General features: G+C 44.1%; 1 protein-coding gene across 2 annotated transcripts in view; it reads right to left on the bottom strand.

The window, feature by feature from the left end:
- The window catches only part of ATG10 (autophagy related 10), a 123,333-nt gene that overhangs the window by 39,449 nt on the left and 61,258 nt on the right, over window positions 1-22,626 (bottom strand). For both annotated transcript variants that reach the window (XM_024216761.2, XM_029910956.1), the window contains exon 4: window positions 1,333-1,459. In XM_024216761.2, the coding sequence (XP_024072529.1) occupies window positions 1,333-1,459 (127 nt within the window). The remainder of the gene's footprint in view (window positions 1-1,332; window positions 1,460-22,626) is intronic.

The following is a 22,626-nucleotide window of genomic DNA, read 5'->3' as shown; positions in this document are numbered from 1 at the left end:
TGTTATTTCGAGACAGCAAAAGTTACTGACTAGCAAGAGTTTCTTTATTCTTCTGCCTACAAAACAAGTTTAATGACAGATTATTGCACATTTGTAAATGCTTGTAACAGTCCTAGGAATAAATTTGCAACATGAAGTGTGTGAGAATTTGTGATCTGTTTGGTGGTTACAGAGACTGAGCTGTATCCCCAATTCCCCAATTTGAACATTTACCCCAAATTATCAGTTCTTAGAAATTGCACCTCAGACTAAAATCTTTTCACCAGTGAGTCTGAGAATTTGTTCTTCAATTTTAAATCTAAAGTGCTTGTTAAAACGCTAACATTGCAAAATTAGAAGTGATTAAACAATATAAGTCCATGAGTGATTAAATCTACCAAACACAGTCAAAGCAGCTTAAGTGACTTTTTAATTAAAAAGAAAAATATCACAGACAACATTCAGATGTCTTCATCAAGATAAAATTTGAAGATCATTCAAAACACAAAATCTGCCATGCAGGAGACAAAGTTTAGAAATGACCTCAAGATTCCAACTCCTCAGCCCCAAGTGCATTGTCTTTGGGAAGAGGAGAGAAGCACAGACAGTGCTGCAGTATAATCACTCTATGCTTGTTGATTAAATAAGCATGACTAACAGTGGCTATGAAGGGAGACAGTGTGTTCCACTTTCCTGACAGGAGACAGAGTGAATTCACAGTGGCAGTAGTAACTGGGCAATGGGTGATAAGATGTATAGATTAGGGAGAAAATAAACTATTGATTTCAGTCATTTTATGCAATGTTTTAAAACTGTTTCTTCCAGTGCAAACTGATTTTATGTTGGTTTTATGTTTAAAATATTTGGTAACTTTTAAAAACTGTTTAAATTAGAAAGAAAGACAGCATACAGACTGTTTTAAATGTAAATTTTGACCTAATCATTGTGGATCAAATTCAGCTCTGAAATAAGCAGGCGCAACTCAGCTGAAATCACTGCAGTACAGCTTACTTATTCCATGGCTGAATTTGATGCTGTAGCTTTAAGTTCTTTGTATTCATTTAAAGAAATCAAAAAAGAAAAATGGCCAGCAGGTTTCGTCAACTATGGGCATGATGCCAGGAGTCTAAAGATCAGACTTCTCCAGGCTGAGATGATATCATCTACTCCAAGGTCCTGAGGCTCACAGTGTCTGGAGTATCAGAAAATTTACTAGTGAACACCCTATCTCATATTTTTTATATTAAACATGATTATTATACTGCCAGTTGAGTACAAAATCTGTTTCAAAGCTTCCACTTCATCCCTGCATTTTTTTCTTTTACTATGTGTTTAATGTATAACAAGTCTTACCTAAAAAGCATGCCCTAAAGTAAAGCACAGGTACTTCGTAGCTGCTGGAATACAAGACATGATACTCATAACGAATCACTTCTGATGTTGCACAGATTCCGGCTACTTCAGAATCATCCAGGGCTTCCTAAAACAACAAACATTAACACAGTACTTCAGTAAATTATGGGCTTACCCGTAAGGAGAAAATAAGGGTTACCGTTATAGTAATTAACTTAATAAATATAAGGAGCAGACATGAGAGGGATTGTCTCTTACTGAACACTCATCAGTTGAGTCCTGAGGAAATAGTAAGACCAGAAAGAAAAACACGAAAGCCCCAATTTTGCAAAGATTTACCTACATGCTTCACTTCACACACCATGAGGAGTGTGTATATAGTTAAACCCATGTGTAAGTCTTTGAAGGATTGTGGCCTTAATTAATCCAGATTGCTTTTGTGAGACAATCAGACAACAAAGCAACTGTGGAAAATCTTTATCACAATACATTTAGCAATATGTTGGCTACAGCAGCTACTCCCTTCGTTACCTGTTACTGTTGAAGATCATCCTACCAACTGAAGGTGAAGTTATAATAGATCCCTAAAGAATCTGCAGGTTTAAAACAAAAGGAAGTATTTCTTCACACAACGCACAGTCAACCTGTGGAACTCTTTGCCAGAGGATGCTGTGAAGGCCAAGACTATAACAGGGTTCAAAAAAGAAGTAGATAAATTCATGGCAGATAAGTCCATCAATGGCTATTAGCCAGGATGGGCAGGGATGATGTCCCTAGCCTCTGTTTGCCAGAAGCTGGGAATGGGTGACAGGGGATGGATCACTTGATGATTACCTGTTCTGTTCATTCCCTCTGGGGCACCTGGCATTGGTAACTGTCGGAAGACAGGATACTGGGCTAGATGGACCTTTGGTCTGACCCAGTATGGCTGTTCTTATGGTGGTTACTTTCCAAAGGATAATTCATTTTATGCAGAAAATTCCAAGTTCCATTTTTAATTAGAGCTATTTTGCAAGAGGTTGTGTTGGTTAATAACACTTCTGAAGTTGAGACAATTTTTCCCCTCCTCTTACTATATGCTGCTAAAATCAACTTCAACTATAGATTGGGCTCCACCTCTTCTGTTTGTTTATAAGCAGAAGCATTCCGATACATTCCCAGGAGCTCCCAATTACCAGCTTACGTTTTGTATCTTCTTTTACCAATGTATGAACATAAGACATAATTTTCAAAAGGTGCTGAGCACCCATAGTTCTTATTGACTTTACAACCAATTGCGAAAGTTTATCACTCTGAAAATTAGGCCATTAACTTTTTAACCCTATTAAATAAGCTAATTAGATATACTGGAACAAATTTTCCAAGAAAACAAAACTGAAATGTCCACAAAATGCACGTGCACTTGTTGAGCCTTGAAAACCCTGAATTTGCATACACAAACCAACTGTATGCCCCAAAGGGTAGATATACATATACAAATATGGGCTTTGTGGGTGCACTATTACCAACTAACTGTGAATATTTAGTTCTTTGCCCAAGCAAAATGCCAAAGACTGAAAGGGAACAATGAAGAAACAGCATTTTTTAACCCTCAAGTTGTTACAACACATAAGACAGTTAAAGCTATTTTGTATTTTTTCTTAGATCCCTAACTCACCTTAATGCTTGCTCTGCCATGAATCAATCCATGAGGGAGATGCAAGAACTGACAAACTAAGAGTAATCATAGAGAACATACTATGACTTTTTGGAAAGCCCATGTAAATTGATTTCATCCAAATAGTATTTTAGACAATCAGGTGTTGCTGATAAGAGTGTACAAGACTGTGACTAGAGGTCCCAGATTCTGGATAGCCACATACCAGTGTAGTTGGAAATAATGATAACACGATTTTAAACATTAAATTAAGATATTTAGAAAATCACAGCAGCTCAAAGAACAAAAGAATTCTGGGAATAATGGCCAATTGCAGAAAGCTTGATCTTAGTTTACCAAAAAATAGATACCTAAAGCACTGAGCCTGGACATTAAAGGAAATCCTCTCTGTTGACCCAGCTTTTAAAATCTTAGGCAATGAGATATTAAAGACAATATGCCAGAAAGGACAACATTGATTACTGTTTTTGACTTCACCAACCAGATATAGATCTGAATGCTTTACCCAGTTCACATATAATAGACTAAGAACACACGTTTTCCCTCCTTCCCTCATAGCAATCCTACTGATCAGATGTATTGGGAGCCAATACTATGTAAAAGATTTTTTGTGGAAGAAAGGTTGATATTACTTTTGCCTAGTAAACTGATAATTCTTTAAACTGGATATATCTTCTGGGCCAGTGCTTTGGTGAAGGGCATAAATGGGAAAAGAGAAGAGAATGGAGGGCGATGGAAGAAACTAAAAACAGCAACTAGGGATCAGCCCAAATCCCCTCAAACTTTGAAGACCTTTGGATTCAGATCTGAACCCAGATCCAAACTACATAACTTAAGACAATCTCTTCCTGAAGCAAAACTTAAAATGATTCTTTGTGAAGATATTCATGTTTAGTAGGTTTTTATATTATGGGTTTACGTACTATTTGGCCATTAGATGACCTTGCTCTGAAACAGGATTGGATAAGTGTGACATACAGTGAAGTACTTGCTGAGTCTCTTTCTTTTGTTGGCTGTGCTGTACTGTACCACTGATAGTTCCAGTGCTGATATAAATTTTTAAATATTGTTCTTCCACCAAAACAGTCCTGTACATGCATGTACACTCTTTTGTGTGTGTGTGTGTGTGTGTGTGTGTGTATATATATGGAAAAACAATGAACATCACTTTAGTCATTAACATTATATTGATTTCTAATTTGGAATTATTTTTAAACTAGAATAAAAAAAACAGTCACCCTCTCTTTCACCCAAAAGCACATGGAGAAATAAGTAACATCTTTACCAAAGAGCTGCCTTCCTCAATGTGAGTTCAGCAGAACAGGCCTCATGAATGTCCTGCTATCTTGGAAGTGGTGGGTTAAGATATGAGCAGTCTGTCGCTACAAATTCTGCTTCTGGGGATTGCAGGGAGTTCAGCGTTTGAGCAACCTCTGCAGAAAAACCTTAATTTTCTGGAGATGAACTGGACTAGGGAATAGAACAATGAAGGAGTCAGAAGCTCTTTCTGATGACCCTGTTCCTCAAGAGGGAGGAGATGGACTACAAAAAATCTCCCTTGAGGATTCCTGGTGTTACTGGAGGGAAATTAGATTACGTTATGCCTCTCTAGAGATCCTACTTCTCAAGAGACAAGAGTTATTTCATCCATCAGTGGCATCCCCAAAAGAGTACGGACACCTCTGGAGGGTTAGGAACAGGAAAGAGCAGGTTGTGCAAGCAGTCTTCTCCTGAAAAGCCAGATGTTTTAGGGAGCTGGAGGTTGACCATTTCTCATTTTGTATTAACCTGGTTTTTGCTTTTAAATGATGGTTTGGGCTATGTCTGAAACAGGGAATTCAAAAGAAGGCAAAGCTTAAGGAAGCTTTGGAAGACAAAAATTTTCCCTTCTCTATCCTGTAACAAGTTGGAATTTGGTCTAGTATACGAAGCTTCTGTTATTCAAAATATGATTTTTGATCATTCAGATCTCTTTGCATGCTATATATATAGTGACAAGTGGAAGCACTACTGTAGTCTATATACTTGCATGGACACTTGAATCCTTCTTAGAGCTATTTCTAATCCCTTTTCATTTGGGTAAACAGCAGTGGCAGGACTTGTTACATAAAAAGATACAGTACCAACATGTAATCCTGTACTTTATAGTCTCTAAGAATGATGCATAGAATTTAACATGGGAAAGTAAATTTTGGAGTCTACAAGCACTCAGAGTGTCTCTTTAGCTGGTGAGTTGAGCCTTTGCTAAAGCCATGTTCTAGAATAAAATGAACTGGGTCTCTTTTTAAGATGATCTTTGGCGCATTTAAGACCTTGTTCGTGACTGAACAGAACCCACAAAGACTAAGCGAATATTACATTGGCCCAACAGAAGATAAGTCTGAGGGGGTTTTAAACAAAAGGCCATAGCTTTTTGCATAATCACTAACAGAGCCATAAATAACAGAAGGTATAACTAATACATAAAAATAAAATCCAGTTATTTTCACATAAGCCATGTGATAGCCTATTTATAGGTTGTTTTTAAAAATTTTAATTTGTTCCTTTCCTTGCTATATATACTGCTGTCCTGCACCCTCTGAGCTGTTAACAGTACTTTATGTACTACGGTATTATGACAGCTACGACGCAACATAAATAATTTACTCTTGAGCATTGATAGGTCATAACATGCACAGTACCATTGCTCCAAAAATATTCCTGGAAATATAAATATAAAGAGGGTGAGCTAGCTCTGTTGTTGAATTGATGGATTTTGTTTAGATACTCACTATGGCAAAAAGATTTATCTGCACAGTGGATAAAATGCTAATTTTATTAAAGTGTTATTAAATAGGGATTTCTGGCTAAATTATAATTCCTAGAAAAATTACACAGCCACTTGATTTCTCAGTTCTTGTTTCTCCATAAGAATTTGCTTGCATGGCTGCCACACTGCAAGGGAAAACTGAATCCAGGACTGACTGACTGTTTCCTAAACAAATTGGGAAGTTGTCATCAGGAAGCATCTGTTACTTTATTACTCTCACGAAAAAGCATTCTTGTGCTATCATAACGGACTATTGAGCAGATGCTTTAAAGCACTATACCCACAGCAATGTATGTATAATAAAAAAGATAAGCAGCTACAGCCTAATTAATGATATTGGTTCCTTTATAAATGCATTCTTACTAATTTTAATTGATCAAAAGTTGTCTTTGACATTTTAGTTCTCTCTTCTACCCAATATATTTGTTCCGTTCCTTTTAAATGATAAAATATTTACATCAATAGATAAGAATTGATGATGCACATCCTTCTGAAGGCAAAATAACACATTTCTTCTCTAACAAAAGATACTATTTTATCCCTTTGCGAGGCAGAAGACAAGTTAAAGATCCTGGGGGGTGAAGAATTAACTTGTTTTTGACAGTATTTAATAAGAACTGTATCCATGAGGGGTAAGGCAGGTCATGTTGGGAGGATAGGCCTCAATGGGAAGGATAGGGAACAGAAGTTGATAGCATGAACTGGGAAGGAGACAAGAGTTACATGATCAAAAGGAATCTGTGTCTTCCCCTCTCCCACCCACATACACAAAAAGAGTGTGAGCCTGCAATCCTTGTCCCACCAAAATTCCCTTTGAAATGCAGGATGAGGACTTCTTTGGGAGGAGAAGGGGGAGGAAGTGCAGTGATTTCACCAAGAGCAGGCACATTTCTCCTTGTGATGAAGTTACTGTTGTCTAGCCTCCTAATTCCCATGTTTGTCATCTCCCACTGGTGCCATGACCCCCATGCCCTCCTGCTGTGGGTTAGCCACTTGGGAGGAAGCAGGGGAAAAGGTGACACATACAGAGTTACTGGTATTGTTAGTTTAGTCATGAGAGGAAAGATGTACTAGTAAGCTAGGTTTTTTCAGTTGCTCGGAATGTGTTTGCTCTTGATATCTTACTGTTTTATGCTCTAACTCTGACAACAAATGAATAATGTTTGTGCTTCTTAATGTTTCTCCAACTCTGTGGTTCTCGTTTTTTCAAGTATACTGTAGGGAAACAAACGCTCTCATGGAGCAGCTCCCCACCCAGCCTCCCAACTCCACGCTTTCCCTTTGGCAAGTACAGTGCTTGGTCCCACAAACATGTACAACTAACATTAAGACAGTATTAATCAGATAAGATTAAATAAACTTTAATGTGAAAGGTGTAGTTGCTTGGATAGATTGTATTAGGGATCTTGATTTCTTCCCCCTGCATGTTTTTTACATTTATTAATACTGAGTCTCCCCTTGTTGACTGCAATCCCATCTGTTCTAATCTCCCCAGGTCACTTTGCAGTTTGGTTTTGCCCCTCTGTATGTTTGCTGCTCTATGCAGAATCTCAAGGCTAACCCATCACAGACACTGAATTTCTGGGCCTGATTCTCCCCTCACTTACTATGGCGTAAATCAAAAGTAAAACTGGAAAAAAAAGCAATGGAGTAACATTGTGTACAACTGTAGTGAGATAAGAATCCAACCACTTGACAGCAGCCTCCCCACAACCCCAACAAACATTTATGGCCTGAAAGACACACCAGATGACATAAAGAGAGAGTGTGCCTCCTGACACCTGATCAGGAGTTCTTCCCAGGCTGGATGATAACATGAAAGCTAGACAAATTGAATAATCTGTGCAGTTTGCAGAGCACAACTCTGAATTTCAGTTGTTGTTCAAGAAGTGACAAGTGGACCATCAAACTGAAGTTTGTTCATCACAATGATGAACAGTGAGAAAAAGACCAAGACTTCCCAGGGCTTCCAGCATACACCCAGGGTAAGTTATTTTTATTTTCACACAGTAACAGGACTTCAGCTCTAGAAATTCCAGGACAGCCACACAGAAGAAGATAGGCCCAGGTTCTTCAGAGGACTGCACATCTGCATGAGGTCACTGACTCCAACCTCTATTAAAATATGTCTATTATAATACCCAGAGGCCTTAATCAGACTTGGGGTTCCCTTTATGCCAGGTGCTGTACAAACACACACAGAAATATTGTCACCAGCCTGAAGAACTTACAATCTAAGATGACTGATGTACAAATGTGATTACCACATACATCCATTTTTACATACATACATTGCAAATGTTCTTTATTGGAAATTGATAAAGGAAATGTCAACTATCCCCATATGCTTTCCAACATAGCCATCATTAATTCACTGATTTCTTATAAGCTATGTGGCAGAGGTTGGTGACGTGAAGAGATCTGAAGGAGTAGAGTATAGTGGTTTTATGGATTACATTCATTGAGCAGATCCATTCTCTGAAAGTGCTTGGGTGACTATGGATCACCACTTCTATTTCTGTATCAAGCTTATATATCTTCCAAATCTGTTGGCCTGGTGCAGACCTGGTTAAACATGTGTAAGATGCTACCATACCCCTAACTGCTACTTAACACAAGCAAAAAAATTCCCCTTAAAAACAGTTTCTTAAGCATTGTCACTAACTGCTAAATTCCCAGAATGATTAGTTAGAAATGGATGAGCCCTTTTGAACTCAACAGTTTCCTTGGAAAGTTACTAAGTTGCCACACAAACAATTCAAAAGTGAACTAATGTAGACAACCAATGGATACCTGTGGTGATATAGATTTTTCATAGTTCAGCTCCCAAAGGAACATCCTTTTATTGCCTGTTAGTACTCTTGCTATAAGACTGTTAAAGAACCTAGTCATTATAAAAATGATTCACTTCCCTAGAAAAAGATAAATGGGGAAATAGAGAATGCAACTTTTTTTCCCATTCACAGCATACCAATAGGCAAAATCCAAGCATTCCATCCCCAAAGAATGCCATACATAAAGTTATAATAGTTTCTCATGCATTAACAATAATTTCTAATGGTTGGAAATTAGATTTGTCTTTTGATTGCTCTAAAACTGTTATCACAAGTGAAAAGCAGAATCTATTCAAGTGAAAGAAGCAATAGACCATGAAAACTTGCTGTACATCTAAACGTAGAGATTTCTTTCAAAATCTCTTTTTATTCTTTTTGTACTGTTATACTGAGGCAGAATTACAAATGTCTAGGATTTGTTGGGGTTGTTTTGTTTTGTTTGTTTTGCAAAAGCTGAAATAAAACTTTTCTTTAAAAAATATACAAAATTCCACTTAGTGCCTTAGATATATGAGCTTTACCATTTTAGGAATACAATGAGGATATTGTATTTAATATTTTGGAATGTTAGTAATTTTAATTTTTTTTTATAAATAGTACATACAAAACACGATAATCATCAGCAATATGAAAGCATCATCCAAAGATTTATTAACATACGAGGACAAGTTGCAGATCTAGAGATAAAGATTCAGCACAGTTATTCAAGGTTCATAAAAACAAACCAAATATATAACAAACACTGTAGTTATAACTGCAGTTAGTTCCAGTGACGATTTAATTAAAATAAAAACAAAACAGCACAAGAGTATGTGTTAAATTCTATATTACTGAATTTCTCTCATGAACAAACAAATATAAACCAGGTAATACACACTGACATATGCAATATTTTTAAGAAATGTCAGCAATTTACTGAAAATGGAAGCAAGTGGGAGTTAAAAAGAGTAGTTAATTACCCTGTAGAAACCGTGGTTCTTTGAGATGATGTAGTCAGTGTGGCTCTTACTCTAGGTGCATATGCGCCTCATGTGTTCAACCTCAAAATCTTTTTTGAATACAGCATGCATCAGGGCACTGTCTGTGTCCCCATATTCATATAAAAGGCAGAGTGACCCTGACCCTCCCACAGTTCCCTCACAATTTAAAGCCTGTGTTAGCTGAGGACTTTGAAAGAATGGATGGAAGATGAGTTGTGGATCCACACTCACTACATCTCAAAGAACCATAATTACTGTAGAGTAAGCAATTGTTCTTTCTTCTTCAAGTATGTGTCAGTATGGATCCTAGTGTAGGAGATTGGCAGGTAGTATCCTCTTCAGGATGGTGGGCATGAGGTGTATCAACTGCATCAGTTCAACAGAGTATGGAGTACAGCTCTCCCAAACTTTGTATCTGATCTAGCAGCCAAGCCCAGTGCACGTTTGACAAACTTTAAGACACTGATTTTGGACACTGACATTTGGCACCATACTGAGGATGCTACTGGAGCTCTGGTGCAATGAACCCTAACTGTCAGTGGGAAAGGAATATCAGCCAGTGGCAGCACAGTGAGATAAAACATGTCATCCATTTTGAAAGTATTTAGGATTAAAGGGCTTGACATTTGAAGAGACCAGCTACAAATAGATGTGGGGACTGCCTGAAAGATTTGGTCCTATCAATATAGTATTGAAGAGCTCTGAATATGTCCAAAGTGTGCAGCTTCTTCTTTCCTTGCATAGAATATGGCTTTGGGAAGAACTCAGGTAAGCTGATTGATTCAAATGGAATTCCAAAATCACCTTGGGGAGGAATTTTCCATGAGGTCGCAGTACTACTTAATCTCTATGAAACAAGGTATACAGAGGGTCTGCCATGATTACCTGGACCTTGCTGACTCTTCCGGTTGAAGTGAGGGTGACCAAAAATACCATTTTGAGAGTAAGATGGTAGATGGAGCAATCCAATCGGGACACAAAGGGGACCCCATAAGTCTGTGAAAGATGATGTTGAGGTCCTCTGCTGACGCAGGGTCTCTAAACAGTGGGTAAATATGCATAAGACCCTGTGGAAATTTGGATACTATTGGATAACAGAAGATCAAAAGTGAGTATTGGTGGATAATATGCAAATATTGCTGCCAGATGGATCTTAATCAAACAGAATGAGAGTCCAGAGTGCATTAAGTGTAGCAAGTAGTCCAGAATCTTTGGTATCAGGGCCTTCACTGGGTCTAGACCATGTTGAGCTACCCAGATCGAGAACCTGTTCCATTTAGGAAGAGCCAAGTTTTCCTCATGGACAGTTTACAGAACCTTTCCATGGAACATAGCAAGCCAACATCCAGGCAATCAACTGCAGCAACCTTGGATTTGAATGGAATACTTGACCTTGATCTTGCAACAGGACTAGGAGGTTGATCAATGGTTGCATGGACATCTGCAGCAAGTCCACCAGCCAGAACTCTCTTGGCCAGTAGGAAGCTGTGAGACTGACTCCCCCGATCTCCTCTGTCTTTAGCAATCATGCTGGGAATCACTAGGAAGACATAAAGAAGGCCCTGATTTCACTGTAGAAGGAAGGCATCGGGCAAAGATTTGGGGGTCATTAACATTGGGTATGAAATCACTGCATTCGATGACCAGAGAGTGATGGATCTGTCTTGAGATAACTAAGCCCTTGCAGTGGTGGAATCTATCCTGTTATGAACTCTTATCATCTGTGAAGGGCTGAGACACCGTTTCTTGTAGTTCACCAGCAAGCCAAACCAAGAGAACACAGGGTGAAGCAGAGGCCTGATGTGATTTGCCTCCTGTCAGCCAGTCAGACAGATACAGGTAGACATGGATACCCTTCTTCCTCACGTGCACCTCCACCACCATGGGGCATTTCAAAAAAACTCAGTGCCTTGGAAAATTCAAAAGGCAGTACTTTGTACTGACAGTGACTTGTCCCCAATGTGCATCTCAGATACTTCCATATCACCATCTATCTTGCCCACAGGAAGTACATGTCCTGTCAGTTGAGAGCCACAAACCAGTCCTGAGCTTGGAGGGCTGGAATAATAGAGGCAAACACCACTATTCTGAATCTGAGATCATGTATGTGTTTGTTTTGTCTCCTCAGATCTAGGAAAAGATAAAGACCTCTTTCTTCAGAGTGAGGAAATGTTGGGATTAGAAACCTCTTCTGACCCTGTACTCCTGTGGTACTCTTCTATGGTTTCTAGACAAAGTAATTAGGTTACTTTTGTTTCCATGAGAAGAGTCCTTGAAGAGGGACAGTGAAGTGAATTAAATGATGCAGCCAGAGGCAGCAATGTCCAAGACCCATTTGTTTGCTGTAACGTCCACCCAGACCAAATGGAAGGGAGTGAGGTGGTTTCCAAAGGTCAACTCTGCGGTGGTTTTAGCATGGCTCTCAACCATCTTGTTAAACCTACTGCTTCTGGCAGGGAGGTTGGAGCACAACAGAGGAGGAGGAGAATGGATGCCTCCACAAATAGCAGAGTTGCCTTCCAGGTGGATACTCAGGCCAGCAACTGTGGGAGAAAGATGGTACTCTCGGTCTCTGAGGTGACTGGTACTTGAAGGGCTTGCAGTACTAGTGCTGCAGTATAAATGCCCAAGGATCTGACTGTCACTCTGGAATCGGAGCAGGAAGGAATGGCAGATTGTGCAAGGGGCAACAACATGGGCTTCATCGAGGAAGTAAAGGTACAACTGGTGTTTGTCGCTCACAGAGAAGGTGTGTGGACATGAAGCACAGGTTTGGGGTTTTTTTTAAGCTGACTTGTCAAGACATAATCCTTAGGTTTCCTTTTGGACTTCTTCCCCTGTTGGTGAGATCTGTCAGCCTATCTACATAGAACACTAACGCTACAAAAAACAAGAAAAAAATTACTATCTACAACTATATACACAAGAAAGAACGGACAACCAACTCTCTTAACAAGGCTAAGAACAGGGAGGAACAGGAGTTCCTACCCGGGCCATGTGGCGGTAAGAAGGAACTGGGGCAGCATTGACCCGCATGGCCTCTTATAGTCTGGGCTGCGCACACAAGGACGATGCAAAACGCATGTGCGGGTCAACAGACTCTGCTACAGAACTGTTCTGGCCCCAGCACATGCCACATATGCGCACCCATATTTGGAATCCATATAGGACCAACACTCAAAGAACAAGAATTATTATCCTTGCATTGATAATCTCAGCAGCGACCCAATTCTGGTCCCACTGAATTAAATGGGAAAATTCACACTGAAATCAGAGGGAGCAGGATTGGCCCTTAGACTCCTTTCATTTTATGCAAGAAAAACGCAGATCCTCTTTAACTTCTCAGGCAAAAAGCTATGTTAAGATGGAGTTAAGACTGAGAGTATGTATCAGTAATTTAAGGGGGGAAAGCATCACAGGGATGATGTAAATTACAAATCCAGGAAATTCAGAGTTAAGGCTACATTTAAAAGAAATTGATGCTAAGAGTAGGAGAGGCAGGCAGAGCCTAGTCCTAATATAAGACGGTTACTCACCGTTGTAACTGTTGTTCTTCGAGATGTGTTGCTCATATCCATTCCAAACCCGCCCCCCTTCCCCACTGTCGGAGTAGCCGGCAAGAAGGAACTGAGGGGGCGCTGGGTCGGCTGAGGTATATATCCAGCGCCATGAAGGCGCCACTCCAGGGGGCTCCACAGCCGACCCACCGGGTGTTGCTAGGGTAGAAAATTCTCCGACGATCGTGCACGCGGCGCGCGCACACCTAATTGGAATGTATATGAGCAACACATCTCGAAGAACAACAGTTACAACGGTGAGTAACCGTCTTTTCTTCTTCGAGTGCTTGCTCATATCGATTCCAATTAGGTGACTCCCAAGCCCCACCTAGGTGGCGGGGTCGGAGTGAGACATTGCTGTGTGCAGAACCGCTGACCCGAATGCAGCATCGTCTCTGGATTGTTGCACCAGCGCATAGTGAGCAGCGAATGTGTGGACCGATGACCAAACTGCGGCTCTACAAATGTCCTGGATCGGGACTTGAGCCAGGAAGGCAGTCGAGGAGGCCTGGGCCCTCGTGGAGTGAGCGGTGAGGCGCGGCGTCGGGACACCAGCCAGGTCGTAGCAAGCACGAATACAGGACGTGATCCAAGAAGACAGGCACTGTGAGGAGACCAGTGAGCCTTTCATCCGGTCGGCCACCGCAACGAAGAGTTGTGTCGTCTTCCTAAATGGCTTTGTACGGTCAATATAGAACGTCAGGGCCCTGCGCACGTCCAAAGAATGCAAACGTTGGTCTTGATGAGTAGCGTGTGGCTTCGGATGGAAGACCGGGAGAAATATATCCTGGTTCACGTGGAAAGGTGAAACCACCTTGGGAAGAAAGGCAGGGTGGGGGCGAAGCTGCACCTTGTCCGTATGGAACACCGTGTATGGGGGCTCGGACGTAAGCGCTCTGAGTTCAGAAACGCGCCGTGCTGAGGTGATGGCTACAAGGAAGGCTGTCTTCCAGGATAGGTACAGGAGTGAACAGGTAGCCAATGGTTCGAACGGAGGCCCTGTGAGCTTGGAAAGAACCAGGTTGAGGTCCCACGTCGGAACGGGTTGGCGTTGCTGCGGGTACAGTCGGTCTAAGCCCTTGAGGAATCTAACGACCATCGGGTTAGAGAAGACCGAGGAAGAGAGTTCTCCTGGGTGGAACGCCGAAATAGCGGCGAGGTGAACCCTGATTGAAGATATCACCAAGCCCTGCTGTTTTAGGGATAGGAGATATTCAAGTATAAGAGGAATAGGCGCCTGCAAGGGGGACGTAGCTCGTTGCTCGCACCAACAGGAGAAACGTTTCCACTTTGCTAAGTAAGTGGTCCGTGTAGAGGGCTTTCTACTTCCCAGCAGAATCTGCTGAATGGGCTGCGAGCATTGCCGCTCTGTCCGATTCAGCCATGGAGCATCCACGCTGTGAGGTGGAGCGATTGCAGGTCGGGGTGACACAATCGGCCGTGGTCCTGAGAGATGAGATCTGGACACAGGGGAAGCGTGATAGGTGTTTGAACCGATAGCTCCAACAGTGTGGTGTACCAGTGCTGCCTTGGCCAAGCTGGAGCGACTAGAATTACCCGTGCCTGGTCTCTGCGGAGCTTGAGCAGTACCCTGTGGACCAGTGGAAATGGAGGGAAAGCGTAGAACAGGTGGTCTTTCCAGGTTAGAAGGAACGCGTCCGACAGAGAGCCCAGAGCTCGCCCTTGTAGGGAGCAGAATGCATGGCACTTCCTGTTGGCTCGAGATGCAAACAGGTCGACCTGGGGAAATCCCCACCTCTGGAAGACGGAATAGATGATGTCCGGGCGAATTGACCACTCGTGTGTCTGGAAGGACCTGCTGAGACGGTCCGCTAACGTATTCTGGACTCCAGGAAGAAACGATGCCAGGAGATGTATAGAGTGGGCGATGCAGAAGTCCCACAGGCGAATAGCCTCTTGGCATAGAAGCGACGAGTGGGCTCCTCCTTGCTTGTTGATGTAAAACATGGCCATGGTGTTGTCGGTGAGAACTAACACACAACGGCCCTGTAGGAGATTGAGAAAAGCCTGGCATGCCAGGCGCACCGCCATCAGCTCTCGAACGTTGATGTGCAAGGCTAGTTGGGGTGCGGTCCACAGGCCCTGGGTATGGTGCTCCCCGAGGTGAGCGCCCCATCCTAGAGATGAAGCGTCTGTGACCAGGTGCAGGGAGGGTTGTGGGGCGTGAAACGGCACTCCTGCGCAAACCGCCCTGCGATCCAACCACCAGGTGAGGGAGGTCAAGACGGAGCTCGGAACCGTGACCACCATGTTTAGGTTGTCCCGATGAGGACGGTACACCGATGATACCCAGGTCTGAAGTGGGCGAAGCCGCAGTCTGGCATGCCTGGTTACGTAAGTGCACGAGGCCATGTGACCCAACAGGGCGAGGCACGTCCTTATTGTGGTAACCGGAAATGCCCTGAGCCCTTGAATGACGCTTGTGATGGTATGAAAGCGATTGTCTGGTAGAATAGCTCGGGCACGTCTGGAGTCTAGGATTGCTCCAATAAATTCTATCCTCTGGGTTGGCTCTAGAGTGGACTTCTCTTTGTTGAGTAGAATGCCCAACTCGTAGAATGTTTGTGTTACTATGTGGACGTGAGCTTGAACTTGGTCTCTGGTGCGGCCGTGTACCAGCCAGCCGTCTAAATACGGGAACACCTGTATCCCTTGTCGACGAAGGTATGCCGCGACGACCGCCATACATTTTGTGAACACTCTGGGAGCCGAGGACAAGCCGAAGGGAAGGACTGCAAATTGGTAGTGCACCTTGTTTACCACAAATCGCAGGAAGCGCCTGTGAGGCGGATAGATCGCTATATGAAAATATGCGTCCTTCATGTCAAGGGCGGCGAACCAGTCTCCAGGATCCAGGGAAGGGATAATGGTCCCCAATGATACCATGCGGAACTTCAACTTTACTATGAATTTGTTGAGTCCGCGCAAGTCTAAGATGGGTCGCAGACCCCCTTTTGACTTGGGGATCAGGAAGTAGCGGGAATAAAACCCCCTGCCCCTTAACTCTGGCGGAACCTCCTCTATGGCCCCCATAGAGAGGAGCCCAAAAACCTCCTGTATAAGGAGATGCTTGTGAGAAGGGTCCCTGAAGAGGGACGGGGAGGGGGAGGGGGAGTGGGAGGGGGGGGACGAAGAAAACTGGAGAGCGTATCCCCTCTCCACCGTGCGAAGGACCCAACGGTCCGAGGTTATAAGGGACCAAGCACGGTGGAAACGGGAGAGGCGATCCCGAAAGGGGGGAGCTGGATCGTGGATAGTGGCTGGGGCGCCGTCCTCGACCGCACCTTCAAAAGTTCTGCCTAGGGCCTGAAGGTGGCCTAGGCGGCCCCTGGTTCTGACCCGGTTGAGGGCCGGTCGACCTTCGCCTACCACCTCGGCCCCGCCTTCTGGCGAAGTCCTGTCTCGGACGAGGCGGGGGAGGGTAGAACCTTTGAGGCTGGGGCCTAAAGGGTCTGCGCTGGGGCCCTGGGACATGCATCCCCAGGGAGCGCATGATCGTTCTCGAGTCCCTGAGGCTCTGCAACCGAGAGTCCGTCTTCTCTGAGAACAGGCCGTGGCCCTCAAAGGGTAAAGCCTGCAAGGTCTGCTGCAGTTCCCGCGGCAAGCCTGAGACCTGGAGCCAGGAGACTCGTCGCATGGTGATACCTGAGGCCAGCGTCCTTGCGGCCGAGTCCGCTATGTCCAAGGAGGCCTGTAAGGAGGTCCGTGCCACCTTCTTACCCTCCTCCACTAAGGCCCCGAACTCTTCCCTTGAGTCTTGGGGGACTAATTCTTTAAATTTCCCCATAGAGTTCCAGGAATTAAAGTTATAGCGGCTCAAGAGCGCCTGCTGGTTGGCCGCTCTGAGTTGTAGCCCTCCCGCTGAATACACCTTGCGCCCAAACAAATCGAAGCGCTTAGCGTCCTTCGATTTGGGCGCTGCAGCCTGCTGGCCGTGGCGCTCCCATGCGTTCACCGATGACACCACTAGTGAACATGGTTGGGGATGAGTATATAGGTACTCATAGTCCTTGGAAGGGACAAAGTACTTCCTTTCCACCCCTCTGGCTGTGGGTGGAATAGAGGCAGGGGTTTGCCATATTGTAGTGGCATTAGCCTGAATCGTACGTATGAGAGGTAATGCCATCCTGGATGGGGCATCAGCCGAGAGGATGCTCACCACCGGGTCCTGTACCTCTACTATCTCCTCTGCCTGGAGATCCATATTACGCGCCACCCTACGTAATAGGTCCTGGTGGGCATGAAGATCTATCGGGGGCGGACCTGTGGCGGTTGTGCCCGCCACCGCCTCATCTGGGGAAGATGAGGAGGATGCCTCAGGTGGCAAGGGGTCTAATGGCGGGTCCTGCTCCAGGGGTCCCTGAAGCTGGGCATCGCCTGCCCCTGGGTCCAGGGCCTCAGGTGGTGTAGGCACGGGAGCCTCCATGCCCCCTGGGGGAGGGCGGGAGATGGTGGCCTCCGGGACCCTGGGCTCAGAACGTGCCGAGCGAGAGGCTGATGGTGGAGCCCCCTGCGCCTGGTGATAGGCCCACGAGGTCCAGAACGACCAGTGCGCGCAGGTCCCTGTGCAGGGTCCTCGGCCACCTCCTGCCAGTGGCCCAAGTCAGCCGTAGCAGCCTGACCCTGAGGAGGGTATGCCGATCTGGAGGCCCCATCGGAGGAACGAGATGCCGATCTCGAGGGCCAAGGCGGTGCCGAACGCGTCGAAACCGGCTCCGGATGGTACGGTGCCGAGCGGTGCCGGTCATAAGGTGATCGGTCCCTGCGCGGTGCCGGTGAGCGGTACCGGGATCGGGACCGGTGCCGGTAGCCATGCCGGTTCCGAGATCCGGATCTTGACCGAGACGACGACCGCGACGAGACCTGGTACCGGGAGCGGCCCCTCGAACTCGAGCGACGCTCGTACCGGTGCCGAGAACTACGTCTGGAGTCCGATCGGTACTGATGATCGTGACGGTGCCGAGACGTAGAGCGGTGCCGCGAAGAAGATCTTGGCCGCGAGTACGACCGGTGCCGAGGCGATAGTCGGCGCCGGGACTGCGAGCGGCATCGGGACCTGCTCCGAGACCTGGAGCGGTGCCAGGAGTCCACGGCGGGCGCACCAGGGCAGGCTTGCCCCTGGATTGTACTGCACGGGGAGCCAACGGTGCCGGAGGTAGAGGCGGTGCCGGCTCCGTGAGAGCAATAAGGTCTCTGGCCGTCGCGAAGGTCTCCGGGGTGGAAGGAAGACAAGGCTCCACCACCGACCAAGGTGGTGATTCAGTCCGCACCGGACTCAACGGCCGCGGTGCCGGAGTCGACAGTGTAGCAGGCACTTGCTTCTGGCAGTCCAAAGGCGGACGCGGCTCTACCGGGGGAGCCGGCATCTTCAGGACAGCAGTCTCCTGAGCCTTACGGGACTTCTTGTGCCCCGGAGACAGGGACCGGCGCCGAGGCCCCTGTGGCGGGCGTGGTGCCGAAGGAGGCCGGTGCCGTGAGGGCTTGTCCGATTCAGCCCGCGGTGCAGTACCGGTCGGTGCCCACGGGGGCCCTGCGCACCGAGGCGCTCGGTGCCGGGGCTGGGCGCGCCGAGGGAGGATCCGGGCTAAGTGCCGCCTCCATGAGGAGCTGCCTAAGCCTAAAGTCCCGCTCCTTTTTGGTTCTTGGTTTGAAGGCCCTACAGATCTGACACTTATCTGTCTGATGGGACTCTCCGAGGCACTTCAGACACGAGTTGTGCGGATCACTCGTAGGCATAGGCTTAGCGCAGGACGCGCACGGCTTAAAGCCAGGAGCCTTGGGCATGAGCCCGGCTATGCGTCGGGGGGAAAAGGGGGGAGAACAACCCCCTTAACCCCCGCTAACTATTTACAACTATTAAAAACTAAAATGAATAACTATCTAAAGACTATACAACAACTATAACTACAACTATCTACAAGAATTGACAGAATAAGCTAGGGAGAGTGGAGAACAGCTATGCCGCGCTCCACAGTTCCAACGACCATCAGGGGCGGTAAGAAGGAACTGAGGGGGCGCTGGGTCGGCTGGGGTATATATCCAGCGCCATGAAGGCGCCACTCCAGGGGGCTCCACAGCCGACGCACCGGGTGTTGCTAGGGTAGAAAATTCTCCGACGATCGTGCACGCGGCGCGCGCGCACCTAATTGGAATCGATATGAGCAAGCACTCGAAGAAGAACTTTGTGCTATAAAGAGTCCCTCTGCACTCTTCTGTCAGTGCTCCCACAACATACAGTGGAGCATAAGCAGCAGTGATATGAGAAGCCTTTCAAGTATTGATGCCCAACCTAGTACGCAGCCTTGGAATCTTTAAGGAACAGTGAGAGTTGGGCCAAACTACCAGTCAGACCAACAGTCTTTCATATCATTGACTCATTACAATCAACAAAATTGTTGCATGCTAATTCTCTGTAGAGGAAGGGTGGTGATTGGTTGAGTTACCTCTCATGTCACAATGGCCCCATTTACGACTTAGCTGTGCTGTTGATCTGAGCCTGTTGGTAGCCTATATAATCACAGCAATTAGAAGAAAAAAAAACCCCTTAACTCTTTGTAATTAAGCTAATCTAATTTATTCAAGTATAGCCTATGTACAAGATTTCAATTAATTCTAACTATATGGAAAGTTTGAAATGTGTGTGTTAATTTCTTATTTAGATCATTTGGGACAAACAAGGGACCAACACAGATGCTCAGTTTCTTAAAGGACTCCATTGTAATTATTTCAACTAATAAACTAAATATTTATTTATAAATTCTCAGAAAATTCATTCTCTACTCAAAGGGTAAGTGCTTTAAGTTTAGGAGGGATATACTGTATTTTTCACAGAATCATAGAAATGTAGGACTGGAAGAGTCCAGACCCCTACGCTGAGGCACGACAAAGTAAACCTAAATCATCCCTGATAGGTATTTGTCCAACCTGTTATTAAAAAAAATTAAGTTGATTTGGCATTATTTGTTCTTGGCAAATCCATGGGGGTTATTCCTTATAACCCTATTATTCTCTAAGTGCTTAATTGTTTAATTATTTGTTTTAGTATTCTTCCAAGTATGAAAGTTAGGCTGAATGGTCTATAATTCTCTGGTTCCTCTTCATTCCCTATTTTAAAGATAGGTATTATGTTTGCTATTCTTCAGTCCTCTTGGACCTCACTCGTCCTCTGAGTTCTCAAAGCTAATTGTTAACAGTTATGAGATTGCTTCAGCTAGTTCCTTAAATACTTTAAGGACAATTTCATCAGGCCCCACCAACTTCAATATATCTAACTTATTAAAGTATTCTTTAATCTGTTCTTTCCTTACTTTGGCTTGGTTCCTTCCTCTTTGCTGTTAATATTAATTGTGTTGAGTATCTGGACACCATTAACCTTTTACTTAAGACTGAAGCAAAATAGGCATTAAACACCTCAGCCTTCTTGATGTCCTCAGTTATTAGCTCTCCTTCCCCACTAAGTAGAGGACCTGCACTTTCCTTTGTCTTTCTCTTGTTCCTAATGTATTTAAAGAAACTCCTCTTTTTTTTATCTTTTATGTTCCTTGCTAGTTGTAACACATTTTGTGCCTTAGCCTTTCTGATTTTGTCCCTACATGTCTGTACTATTCTTTTGTACTCCTCCTTAGCAATCTGTCCATGTTTCCAATTTTTGTAGGATTCCTTTGTGATTTTCAGGTCATTAAAAGAGCTTCCTATCTTTCCTTCATATTGGGATAGTTTTCAGTTGTGCCTTTAATATTGTCTCTTTGAAACTGCCAGCTCTCCTGAACTCCTTAGATTTTTTTTCCCTGGGACCTTACCTACCAGTTCTCTGAGTCCGTTAAAGTCTGGTTTTTTTTTTTTTTTTTTTTTTAAGTCTGTTGTCCTTATTCTATTGCTCTCAGTCCTTCCTTTCCTTGAAATAAGGAAATCCATTTCAGGATCATTTTCATCCAAATTGCCTTCATCCTTCAAATTCACAATTAATTCCTTCTTGTTGGACAGAATCAAGTATAAAATGGCTGTCCCTCTGGTTATTTTCCCACACTCTTAAATGAGAAGTTGTCCCCAATATATTCCAAGAACTTACTGGACATTTTTCGCCTTTTAACTTCTTAAACAGATGTCTGGATAGTTAAAATCTCCCATTACTAACAGGATATTTCTGTTATTTGTTCAGGAAATACCTCATCCACCTCCTCTTCCTGATTTGGTGGTCTATAGTGGACCCATATCAAGATGTTACCCCTATTTTTTTTCCATTTTCCCCAGAGACTTTCAACTGGTCTGCCCTCACCACCTTCTGGACTTCAGAACAATCATCATGCATAACAAACTAGTTGAATCCCTGCTTTAAGTGCAAAACAGAACTCAACCTTAACTATGGAGTCATAGCAAGTGTCTCCAACCTATGTATATATGTGCTCTTTTGTAAGCCATAAACCCAATTAGCAAAGCACAATATAGAAATAAATATTTTGGGTGGACAATATATGATAGCCATCTTCCCTGATAGACTGCAGTTTATTGGTAAACTACATTCTGTGATTTTTCACATGATCTTAGCAAAACCAGAAATACAGTACTTGAACTAGCTGATACTATCTCCTATGTAATTTAATTTATCTTTGTCCTTAAAGGTGAATGGAAAACTTAAAAAAAAAAATTCAACTGTTCCAGATCCCAAATTTCTAAATATGTATAAAAATATAGCTGAAAAACATTCCTCCTTTATTTTCCTTCTAAGACCCTAATGCTATTTCCCCTGGAAGTCAACAGCAATATTCCTATTGATTTTGTATGGAACTAGACTGGGTCCTGTTATTAGAGTTCAAGTTTTGCTGGCTCTGCACAAGTTATTGCATTACTAACATCCTATGAAATACATCTCTCCTATCCTGTTAGGTCAACTGTTGCAGGAAAAAAATGCAGATCCCTGGAATATCTATATAGGCATGTAAAGACAAAATGTATAACTAGAAAAGGTTCAGTTACAACATAAACTGTATGCATATTTAGTTTGTCAACCTAACACAATTACACCCTGAAACTTGCTGTGCTCCAAAGATTAGGATTTGCTTTTCACTGACTCAAGGTCAAGCAAACACTGCATTTAGATTTTGAACAATATTCCAGGTCACAATGAATCAGTTAAAATTATCCCTCTTCAGGAGAATTTTTTTCATATGACAAGAAAAACCTTACTAATTCCCTTTCAGGTTAAGTATTCAAACAAGAGTATGTGACTGAACACTGCTGTAATGGTGGATAGCACTGTCTAAATTAAATGACATTGAAACTATAGTGGTCTATCAGTACCATAACAGTAGGGTTACCATACGTCCGGATTTTCCCGGACATGTCTGGCTTTTTGGGATTCAAATCCCCGTCCGGGGGGAAATCCCAAAAAGCCGAACATGTCCGGGAAAATCCGGCGCCGCTGGCCCGGGGGCTGGCC

The sequence above is a fragment of the Terrapene carolina genome, unplaced genomic scaffold (assembly GCF_002925995.2).
Source record: "Terrapene carolina triunguis isolate 2854851 unplaced genomic scaffold, T_m_triunguis-2.0 Scaffold69, whole genome shotgun sequence".
Taxonomy (NCBI): domain Eukaryota; kingdom Metazoa; phylum Chordata; order Testudines; family Emydidae; genus Terrapene; species Terrapene triunguis.
This window is presented reverse-complemented; position numbering and strand designations above follow the sequence as displayed.